General features: G+C 34.6%; 1 protein-coding gene across 5 annotated transcripts in view; it reads right to left on the reverse strand.

Annotated features, from left to right (window-relative positions):
* Positions 1–12,425, reverse strand: part of Kiaa1328 (KIAA1328 ortholog) — a 152,377-nt gene that overhangs the window by 55,262 nt on the left and 84,690 nt on the right. For all 5 annotated transcript variants that reach the window (XM_090353225.1, XM_090353221.1, XM_090353222.1 and 2 more), the window contains one exon: positions 11,281–11,385. In XM_090353225.1, coding sequence (XP_090209351.1) covers positions 11,281–11,385 — 105 coding nt within the window. The remainder of the gene's footprint in view (positions 1–11,280; positions 11,386–12,425) is intronic.

The raw sequence follows: 12,425 nt of genomic DNA on the forward strand, positions 1-12,425 counted from the left end.
AAGTTATATGGAAGATGAGCTTAGAGTAGAGGACAAGTCATTACGAAGTGACTTGCTGACTACTCTCCTGCTGGCATTATGTTCCCATGACATTGAGCACATGCTGACAATGTATGTGAGGTCTGTTTTGAATTGCTTTTCTATGAATGGAGCACTCTGCTGTCCTTTTTGTAACTAAGTACACAATGCAAGTGGTGCATCTTACGACTTTGAAACCATGACTTTACTATATCAGGAGCTAATCAGCCCCAAAAGGTGTCAAATATAAAGTGTTGGCCTTAATAATAAACTCTAATCAAATCTACATATAGTTGATTCAAAAATGCATAGTTCACTTCCAGCTGGCTAGAAATTTATTTGTTGTATATCCCATTTGTACGTTAGCTGTAAATTCCATTAATAGATTTCTTTCTCTTCTCTTATCCTTGTTTTTTTAAAAAATAAATTTATGTGTTAGCAAGTATGAAGATAAGCTTCTGCTTCCTGAACTACCCTTTCCCTGCTGCAATGGTGTCATGGGACATAGGACAGCAATATCATTATTGCATTCCCATTGGACTTACACATTTCCCAAATGGTAGCTGTATAGTTTTTCAGGGTTTGAGGGTGGAGGATGGACCATCTTGTCTGCTTCTTTTCTAGAGTTTGGAATGTCTATAGTACATAAAGGCATTAACTTGTCTTGTACAGCTCTGTATATATCTTGGAAGCTGAGTTATATTCTATACTATGTACAGAATATAAAAAGCAAAAGAAGTTTGCTTTTGTTAAAAACAAAAAAGAAATTTAGTTCACAGAAATGATGTATAGACCCATGCTTATGGAATTTACTAATAGTCAGTATATTCCCACACTCCTGAAGTAACTTTCTTGAGAGAAGAATGCAATGACATTGTTGGAGACTTAGACACAGTGTCTGTCAGGTGGAAGTATTTTGTGGCGCTGAAAAGAAGTCCACCAAGAGGCTCTGAATCATTGCACAACATATGATGTTGCTTCTTCTATAACTAAGATTCAGTGACTCAAGAAAAAAGAGCAGTAATGGGAATGGCCCTATTCACTATTACTTGCAGTGACTAGAGATACTATTTCTTCTCCCAATGACTTTAGGGTCACTGGTCCTAGTTCTAAAGGAAAGAGTACTCCTAGTAGGAAATACAACAATGATTATAGTTGAGTAGATGTTGACACTGCATCCTGGACATTTAGGGCAATCCATGTCTCTGAGGTAGTAGACAATAAAATGAGATATTTTAACGCTGGTGATTATGATGATCAAGAAGAAAATAGGTTGTCATTCACACAATAAAGAATATGCCTAGAATATAAAGGATCTTTTGCAGAGGCAAGAAATATCAGGCCTGTGGTCTGTGTTAAGCCCACAAAACCATTTGATACATGACAGGGCATATATATATGATTCTTGTTGACTGCCCAAAGTTGTTTGCTTGTATTAATACCTGCATTCCCCATCCATGATGTTATTATAGATATCAAAATGGCCCTTGACAGAAAAATGGTTCCCCAGCCTTACAGGGTAGCTCTTAGTGCTATATGCCGTGATGAAAGGCAATGGGAAACTACAACAGGCAGAACCACTAAGTGTCCAGCCCCTTCAGGAATGGAAGTCAGGATTACCCCACCAAATAACCTTTGAGCTTGGTTACTGATTAGTTCTGACCATGTGGCTACTATGCACAGACAACAGGACTACAGTGATAATGAACATCTTATATTGTTTGGAGCATGTTAATATGTGCAGATTAACCAAATATCTTTTGTTACTTTACTTTTTTATTCCTTATTAACATAAAAATAAAATGCATCAAGAATTTACATTTCAACATTTTACACTTCTCCTTGCGGAGAAGAATAAACAAGGAAAGGAAAAGCATGTTTTCAGTGGTATGTAGGATAGTTGTATAATGTTGGGCAGAAATATGGCATTTTATTGTGTTTATTCAGAGATTAAAGGACAAGTAGAACAAGCTGACATGTCATGAGCTGTGATGGTCTTTTCTATCTATCAATTTGGCCACACTAAATCTCCAGTGAATCAATTTACTGTGGGTGCAACTATGAAGAGATTTTTATACATGTAACTAAACTATACAAAATCCTGGGCAATCTGGAGGAGGTTGATTCAGCTTCTTGACAAGCTATAAGCCCATCAAGAACAGAATTATATTCTCAGATTCTTTACAAACAAAATTATACTTAGGAAAGATATCAGTCTAAATTTTCATTTATATTTGTTATTATTCATTTCATATTATGCTAAAAGAAACCTTCAGTTATCCTATCTATCCAGAGTGTTCCTATATACCAATATTTCCAGAAATAAAAGAATACTCTTGCTTATGAAATAATGTACACGTCCATTGTTTGTTAGTATATTTATTCTATATATATTCAGTTGTCCAGAATCTAAAATTTAAAAGTTGAACTATCTTTTGGCAGTTAGAAAAGAAATTTAAAATACTGCTAATTTAAAATAAAAATCTTTATAAGATACACAAATTTTGTAATCTTTCAGAAGGAACCATTGGGACTTCTGAAAATGGGAGTAAATAAGTTCATCTAATAACTACTATGGTTAAACCTCACGTTGCCTCTATTTATTCATATATACATGAAAGTTTTATGTATCACTGTGATTTATTTTTTTGCCAGTCCTGGGGACTGAACTCAGGGCCTGAACACTGTCGTTGGGCTTTTCCTGAGGGCTAGTGCTCTACCACTTGAGCCACACCACCACTCTGGCTTCTTTTTTTCTATGTATGTGGTAGCGAGGAATCGAACCTGGGTCTCTGTGCATGCTAGGCAAGCACTCTAATCACTAGGCAAAACTCCTGGACCTGCACTGTGATTTTTTTTAATGTATGTTTTAGCTTTCATCTACTTTGCCTCAATTCTTACTTCACCCTCTTACTGAATAATTGAATCTAATGGGAAAAAAAAACAAGTTGTAGAAATGGAACACCATAATATGTTTGCACATTCCTTTCATAGAAAATCTTAAATAGGATCTATTTTATCAACTAGATCATAATATCTAGTAACTGCTATTTGGATTCTGCTGAAGTACTATCAAACAAAAGTCAGAGCTGTCAATTTATTGACCGCTGTTGAAAGAGTGCTAAAGAAGTTGTAATTTCTAATTAGTGCTTTAAAAAGTGATAACTTCTAAACAATTGACTTTCAAGTCTACTGTTTTTCTCTATCTGCTAGTAAATAGTGTTCACCTTCTAAGATTCTAAGACTATATTGTGATAAGAAGCTTCAGGTTTCAGATTGCAGCATGATAGGTAGTTACTCTAAGAAGGAACTAAACTGGAATAAATCTAGAAATGAAGCATAAATGTAAGCACATTAAACTGGCAATGAAACTTTCAGTTTCCCAATCCCACTAACAATTTTGGCTAGGTTTGCAAGAGCATTAGTGCTTAGGGGGGAGTGGAGAATATGGTAACAAATTCAATGTATATTTTACAATATTAAGTGAGGGAAGGTATTGGTTGGGAGAGATAGGTGAAAAAGATAACATTGATAAAACAAATTTCATTCATAACTTGATTGTTCAATGGCAACTCCTTTGTACAAGTACCTGAAAACAATAAAATATTTCTTAAAATTAAACAGTGACTGAGAAAAACCACTATTCTCCTTCCTGTGCAGCAGATGAAGATTTATACAACCAGTTGTAGCAGCGATATTTTTCTAGGAAATTTCCCTAATTCCTACCAACTATACTTTCTACTCTACCACTACTACTCATATATAAATCAGACTGTGAGAAAATGCTAGGCAGTTAGATAATCTATTATCATTTAAATGTATGAAATGTCACCTTACTCCATTGTATAAATATTATTGCACATTTAAGGATTTCCTACTTTTTAATTATTATGAGAATGATGCTATCGTCATTCATATATATACGTATATATGTATATATATGATTGTATATTACTTAGGAGTAGACTTCTGAGTAGTTTGGTATGCTACATTTAAGTGACAATTTTACGTATTAAAAATTTAGGGCCGGGAGTTTGGCCTAGTGGTAGAGTGCTGGCCAAGCATGCACGAAGACCTGGGTTCAATTCCTTGGTACCATATACATAGAAAAAAACTAAGTGGTGCTGAGCTCCAGCCTTGAGAAAGTCCAAGGACAGTACTTAGGCCCTGAGCTCAAGCCCAGGACTGGCAAAAAAAAAAAAAATTTAAAATCCAACAATTATTGAGACAAAAGTTCTGAAGAAGCAAAGGTGGTTGTGTTTTATTTATTTTTATTTTTTATTTTTCCAATCTTGGGGCTTGAACTTAGGGCCTTAGCACTGTCCTTGGGCTTTCCCCAAGACTAACGCTCTAACACTTAAACTATAGCACCACTTCCAGGTTTTTCTGTGTATTTGGTACTGAGGAACAGAACCTAAGGGTTCATGAATGCTAGACAAGTGCTCTACCACTAGGCCATGCTCCACATCAAGGCAAGGGTTTTATACATTATAATGCAAAACAAGTTGAGAGATAATAAAAGGTTCCTGAATCTAGTCACCAGCAGCCTCTGGTAACTATCACACTACACCCAACTTCTATGAGTACCAGCTTTTAAATATCTTACATGAATGTGCTATGATCAAGTATTAAAAAGCAGGCACACACAACAATGGAACAGAATTTAGTGCCTAGTAATAAACTCCAGATATGTATGTATATATATATATATATATGTATATATATATATATTTTTTTTGCGGGTCCTGGGGCTTGAATCCAGGGCCTGGGCACTGTCCTGGGGCTTTCCACAAAGCTAGCGTTCTACCACTTAAGCCACAGCACCACTTCTGGCTTTTCTATGTATGTGGTACCAAGGAATTGAACCTAGGTCTTTGTGCACGCTAGGTAAGCATTCTACCACTAGGCCAAACTCCTGGCCCTCAGATATTTTTTTTAAAGAAGCTAAGAACACACATTGGCGAATGGACTGTCCTCTATAAATAGTTATGTGAACTAGGTATTATATGCTTAACGGTTAGAATCAAATCTCTTACTAGTTATAAAAAAGAATCAATTTAAATGGATTAAAGATTTCAATGAAAGATCTGAAACAATAAAATTATGACAAGAAAACAAAAATGCTTAGGATTAGCAGTGGAATGGGCTAGAAGTTTAAAGATAAGACTCCCATGTACAGGAAATAAAAACAAAAATTGACAGTACCAAACTGAAAGAAGCTATGCAGTAAAGAAAACAATTATCAGAATGAAGAGAGAATATATAGAATGGAAGAAAATGTCCAGGATATATAAAAAATGAAAAGAAAAAATGCAAAAGCAGAAACCAAATGATCTAATGACAATTCTCTAAAGAATACATGCAAATGATCTGTAGGTGTGAGGGGAAGTTCACTAGCCTGGTACTTGGTCAACCTCTTCAGGAACACTCTTCTTTCTTATACACAGTATTCCTTAAAGTTTCTCAGAAATGAATACCCAGTCTCAGAAGTGAATAAAACTCATCTTCATCACAAAAATCATTAATTTTTTTCCTTTATATCAACCAAGCCACAAACCTGAGGCTTGATACATTTAAACCCATTCATAATCTTAACTTATTTTACTAATTTAATATTTAATTTCACCTTGCTTTTGGTAAAATTGAAACATATCAATTGACAGTCCTCATATACATTTTTTTCTTTCCTTTAGTGTCCCTCCACGTCTCTACATAGAACACAATACACACACACACACACACACACACACACACATTCACTTAAGTGTGTGAGTATTTGAGGTAAGAAAAATAAGTATTATCCCAGTCTTACCAAAATTCTGTCTTATCTTTAGGACTTATTTCAAATTTAATTGTTCTAGAAACCCTTTTTTTCTTTCCTGTTTCCTCTATTTTGTGTAAATGAAGAAATTTTGTGTATTTGCCTTACTATCATATTATAGTATTTGAAGGTAGTGGCTTCCCAACATCTTCTGCAGTACTCAGCAAGTTTACTTATTCATATTTATATTTTTTTCAGTACTGTGGATATCAGAGCCTCATGTTTTGCTAGGAAGTTCCCTACCATGGAGCTACATGCCTAGTCCCTGCTTTTAAAAACTGTTGATGTTTAATAAAGCTTTGGTTTTTATTATTATTTGAAAATACAAAAATAGATTTTTAGGATTACTAAACTTAGGTTTATAAAACTCATCTTTTCATAGCCAATAAACAACAAACAAAGTATAAACACAGAGGACATATAACTCACAATTAGAGTTGTAAGTTTTTAAGTCATTATCATCTTTCATGTGATAATTAACTTCCAATGGTTTGGCTCAGCTGTGTCCTACTATTTGCTCTTTATTTGTCATTAAGGTCTTACATATTATTTATTTTCATCGTATAGCATTTATGCAGGAAGGCAGCAATGTAAGCTCCCTTGCCTGTGATCCTTCCCACAGATAATAGAAAATAAATTGCAATTAGATTTTGGTAATTGTATATAATTAACTCAAAATGAGCTGTTAATTACAAAAAATATGTTTTCCCTTTCTCATTATCTCATTTATTTTAGCTCCAAATTCTTAATGCCTCACTTGAGTAAGTTTAATATTTTAAACACATAATGCTGTTAATACTAAACTAATTTAAATTTCCAAATAAACAAAATTTAGCTTAAAATTAAATTTTATCTAGGGAGTTGTCCTATTAAAGTCGAAGAGCTTGCAAGGTAGAAAGAAGGTCATTTTCATAACAGTTCTCTATTATATGATCTAAAAGCAGCAGGCATTCTAGTTTGAATAATTCTACACAGACTAATCAAGGCAGTACAGTAGTCTCCTCTGATCCATCTCGGCCTTTTCTTGGGTTAAGTGGAAACTACATTAGTTCTATAGCCAACTGAATCAAGGATATATTGAATTTGTTGTCATTAACTCTTTTAAACTCGCATTAACTTAAGAACTGTTGTGAGAGACTAGGCTTTCCAATGATTGCCAGGCATTTGAAGCAACAGCCAGTTTCTTCAAAACTTTTTTTTGTTGGTCCTGGGACTTGAACTCTGGGCCTGGGCACTGTCCCTGAGCTCTTCAGCTCAAGTCTACCACCCTACCTTTGGAGCCACAGTCCCACTTCTCATTTTCTAGTGATTAACTGGAGATAAGAGTCTCAGGGACTTTTTAGTGCCTGAGCTGGCTTTGAACCAAGATCCTCAGATCTCAGTCTCCTGAGTAACTAGGAGTACAGGCATGAGCCACCACTCTTGGCATCTAGGAAGCACACTCTTAAAAAATAAAGGTTTAAAGTTTTGGGTTTTTTTTTCCCAGAAGTATGCTGGAAGACAATTTTTCTGAAAAGCTACACATAATCTTAACAGATTTTTGGCATATTTATTTAAATTTATGGTTTACAGGGTCAAATGCTTATACTGGAATGTTTGTTTCAGAGCATTCACCACACCAATCACCCATAGTAACAAAAATACTCATAAGTTGTAAGAGAGATTATAAATTACTACAACTTTTTGGGAAATGAAAAGGGCATCGCCTATAATAATTTACCATTTTCAACTCTATCAATATATCCTTACCAATTTCATTTTGTGCCATATTCTTAAAAAAAAGGGTTCCAGGATACAAATATATATACATATATACATGCTTATTATAATACTGTGTTTCTGTATTAAAGAACATGAAAGCACTTGAAGGTCCAGCAGTAGAAAACGTACTCAATTATGATATATATATGTATATATTTACTGCATTAGTGTGCATTTATAATAGTTAGCATTTGTATTAGCTTCTATTATAGCCACAAATGAATAGGTTTAAACAATATACATTTATTAATAATAAGACTCAAGTCTGACATGGGTCTTACTGAGCTAAGTGGGTTACCAGCTATGAGACAAAAGGGCTATTTTCCTTTCCAGAGGCCATGTGGAAAAGAAAACATTTGCTTAACTCATCTAGATTGTTGGCAGATTTCAGCTCTGTACAGATGGAGGACTGGGGACTCTACTTCTTTCTGGTGGTCAGGTAAGGACTCTTCTTGGTCTCCTACTTAAATGTATTGGCCTGTGACTTTTCTCTACCTTCTAAGATAGAAAAATAAGTTTAGTCCCTTCTTTGCTTCTTAGCTCTACTCCTGGTCTGTAATTCTGACCTAACAAGAAAAAATTTCCCACTTTTTTTTGGGGGGGTGGGGATGTCCTAATCCTTGAACTCAGTGCTTATGTACTGTTGCCACAACTATTTTTTTGCTCAAGACCAGCACTCTACCACTTGAGCCACAGCTCTACTTCCAGCCTTTGGGCAGTTAATTGAGCTCAGAGTCTTACAGACTTTCATGCCAAGCTGGCTTTGGACTTTTATCCTCAAATCTCAGCCTCCTGAGTAGTTAGAATTATAGTCATGAGTCATTGCCCAAATTCTGTGATTAGACTGGGCCTATTCAGAGAAGTCAAGATAATCTTCCTATCACAGGTCATTTGCTTGCTCCTATATGCAAAGTCTTTTTCCTATGTAAGATAAAATATTCAGAGTTTATAGGCATTAGAGCTTGCATAAATTTTAGAAGAGAAATTATTCTGGTTAGTATAGTGCTATTATCTGAAAATCTGATAATCATTTTTCCTTTTTTTCTCTTTTAAACATATTTCTCCTGAAACTTACCATTAAATCATGCTTAGTGTGACCTGATTATTTTCTAAGTTTTGCTATACAGTAATTTCATTCTGAAATTTTCCTATCTATAATCCTGGAATTTTTTTCTATGCTACTTTTCCCTTTCCTACGTTGTATGTTATCCTCTTTTTTCTGTTTATATTCCTTTATTATGTTGAAACATGTTCCCATTTATCCATAATAACAAGATAAATCTAAAACTACTAGACATATAAAGGAAAATATGACTAAAAGCAAAAGCTAATTAAAGAATAGAAACTCTGACAACCCACTGTTAGAATAGGCAAATAATTTAAAGCAGCTATTATAACCATCTGATGAACATGAAGAAAAATGTTTATGAGAAATAAAGTAGGAAATCATATCAAAGACATAGAACTTATCAACAAGATCCAAAAGGAAATTCAAAAAAAAATCTGAAACTAAAAAATAAATTAAAAGATTGAAAAAAAAATACTATGTACTATGTTATTGCTCTTTTGCCATCCCTTGGTTATCTCATATTGTTACAATTTTTCACCTTGTTATCTGACATATTTTGTATGTGCTTAATTGGTTATTTGAAATTGGATAGGGAAGGAGGGAAAGCAAGATAAGCGGGGGACCATGTCATGAGAAAGGGTATCAATGTTTGTGAAGTTATGCACCTTCTATCTGGTGAATATAATGTAACCCTTCTATTAACCACAATAAAAATTATTTAATAAAAATAAAAAAATAAAAAAGCAGTCAAAGGTAAACCAATAAAAAGTGTTAATAGGGGTTAGAATTTGGCCTAGTATGCACAATTCCTCAGTACCACATACATAGAAAAAAGCCAGAAGTGGTGCTGAAGCTCAAGTGGTAGAGCTCTATCCTTGAGGAAGTCCAAAGTCCAAGGACAGTGCTTAGGCCCTGAGCTTAAACCCAGGACTAGCAAAAAAAAAAAAAAAGTGCCAATAAAAACAAAAAAGTTGGGGCTGAGAGTTTGGCCTAGTGGTAGAGTGCTTGCCTAGCATGCATGAAGACATGGGTTCAATTCCTCAGTACCACATACATAGAAAAAAGCCGGAAGTGGTGCTGAGGCTCAAGGGCTAGAACTGTAGACTTGAGAAAGTCCAAGAACAGTGCTCAGGCCCTGAGCTGAAGCCTAGGACTGGCAAAAAAAAAAAAAAAAAAGTTCTCCATTTTTTGCTTTTTTTTTTTTTTTTTTGGTCAGTCATGAGGCTTGAACATTTTAGCTCTAGGGCTCTACGACTTTGAGCCACAGAAGCACAGAGCCACTTCCAGTTTTCTAGTGGTTATTGGAGATAAATCTCACAGACTTTTGTGCCTGTGCTGGCTTTGAATTGTGATCCTGAGATCTCAGCCTCCTGAGTAGCGAGCATTACATGTGTGAGTTACTGGTGTCTGTCTAAAAATGTTTTTAAAACATAGAGTACCAGAGACATATAAGAAAAAGTCTGTAGGCCTAATATGCATGTAATTAAAATGCTAAAATAAAATAGAAAAAATAATTTGAAAAATGACTAATTTCTTAAAATTTCTTAAGAAGAGACTTTTTTATTTGCCAGTACTGGGGTTTGAACTCAGGGCCTGAGCACTATCCTTGGGCTTTCTCAAGGCTAGAGCTCTACCACTTGAGCAACACCACCATTTCTGGCTTTTTCTATGTATGGAGTACTGAGGAATTGAACCCGGATCTTCATGCATGCTAGGCAAGCACTCTACCACTAGGCCAAACACCCAGCCCCCAAAGAGAATTCTTAAAATAAATAGTAACTTGGCAATATGAATCAAAAATCTTGAATAGGGAAGGTTGCTAGTGACTCACTCCTTATTCCTAACTAGTCATCAGGCTGAGATCTGTGAACTGTAACATAAAGCCAGCCTAGGCAGAAAAATCTATGAGACTCATCCCTAAGTACCAGCAAAAAGCCAAAAGAGTAATAGAATGCCAGCCTTCACTGAAAAGGCCAAACAAGAGCAAGAAGCCCTCAATTCTAGCTCCAGTATCATCACACACTCACACACACACACACACACACACACACACACACACACACACGCACACACAAAAGGATTTTAAATAGACTTATACGCATTTTACTAACTTTACTTGTAGGAAATTATACCAAGAACATAGGTAGAGATAAAATTTTTAAAACAGAGAAATATTCTTCAAGGTGTAATAGCAAAATTCTGTATTATAAATTATATTTTTAAGATAAATGTAAAAACTGAATTGCAGACAATAGATTTAAGAATTGAGACACAGTTGCCACATAACAAATATTTGCTCAGTAAACGAATAAATTTTCAGAAAGATTTAATAAAATCCGAAAATATGATATGATGAGAAAAGTAAATAAAAACTCTTTATAAACAGCATAATCCCTAATATTCAATAGCCTATACTATCAATACAATGAAATATAGAAAAGGATCCACATAATTATTTTTGGGAGGTACGATTGCAAATTTTACTTTTCATATTTTTCCATATTTTTCAAAAATTTGAGATGTGATTTATATAGTTAGAAAATGGTAATACCCACTATTCTAAATATGTATATGCTTAGTCTTCTTGCCATCACCTAGCTCCCAGGTTTACCTTGGTGCAGAATCACTCCCATTCACATCCAGATTGAGCTCTCCGGTTTTAGTAAACACTTTTTCAGCACCCTTGCTGGGCTTAAATGCAGCTTGTGTTTTTAACCTGTAAGAATAAATAGAGAGATTTCTAATCCCAAAGAGCCTGATGGACAGAATGGTAAACTTTGGAAAACCATACTCTTCTATCTAGACTCAATTATTCTCACACTTAAACTCAATCTGTAAAAAATAAGTAAGTAACTTTGGAAAACCATACTCTTCTATCTAGACTCAATTGTTCTCACACTTAAACTCAATCTGTAAAAAATAAGTAAGTAAGTGCACAATTTAAGCTCAGAAAGACTGAAGAATTAGATTCAAATTCATAGCATGTGTGTGTGTGTGTACACGCACACACACACATTAATTTCAGAATATACACAAATAATCATATTAGTCTAGAGGAGTTCCTTATTAGGAAAGTGTTGGAGTTGGTTGAAAATACAGGTATATGAAAAATAATACACTTTCTCTGGAGCTTGAATTGGTTAGAATGTAATCTGAAAACTAAAAATTGTAGATGCTGTAGAAGCATTTTAAATATCTTATGTAGAATTTGAAGTTTTTTCTCTATTCATGGCTAAGCAAGTATATTTTTTTTGCTACTATGCTTGCTAATCTTTTGTTATCATAACAAAATACTCTTAAGAACTTAAGCTAGGAAGGATTAATTCTGACTCATGGCTTCAGAGGTTTTAGTCTCTAGCTGGCTGGCTCCATTGCTGTGGTTCTGGGGTGAGACTACGACAACATGGTGAAGAAAATCCTCTCATCTTATAGCAGCCAGGAAAGAGGAATCAGGGACAAGGTATATTTTCCAAAGTATTCTATCCCAGTTCCTAGTTTCCACTATCTCCGGATGATAAGGCTTATCTCCAAATTCATGCTTCAATAATTCCATGCTGTTCATTTGATATTTAACTATAGAGTGAAACTATTTATAACATAGGCTTGATAAGATCAGGTCTTTCTTACTTAGATATTCATCTCATAAAGTTTTGTGCACAGTAGGGGACTCAGTAAAGTAAATGTTCACTGAAACAAGGAGACTTAAATTATTTACAGAACTATACAACAAACAATAAATTCTAATGTTGTGCTTAC

This window comes from Megascapheus bottae, chromosome 19 (assembly GCF_031878675.1).
Source record: "Megascapheus bottae isolate mThoBot1 chromosome 19, mThoBot2.hap1, whole genome shotgun sequence".
NCBI classification, from domain to species: domain Eukaryota; kingdom Metazoa; phylum Chordata; class Mammalia; order Rodentia; family Geomyidae; genus Megascapheus; species Megascapheus bottae.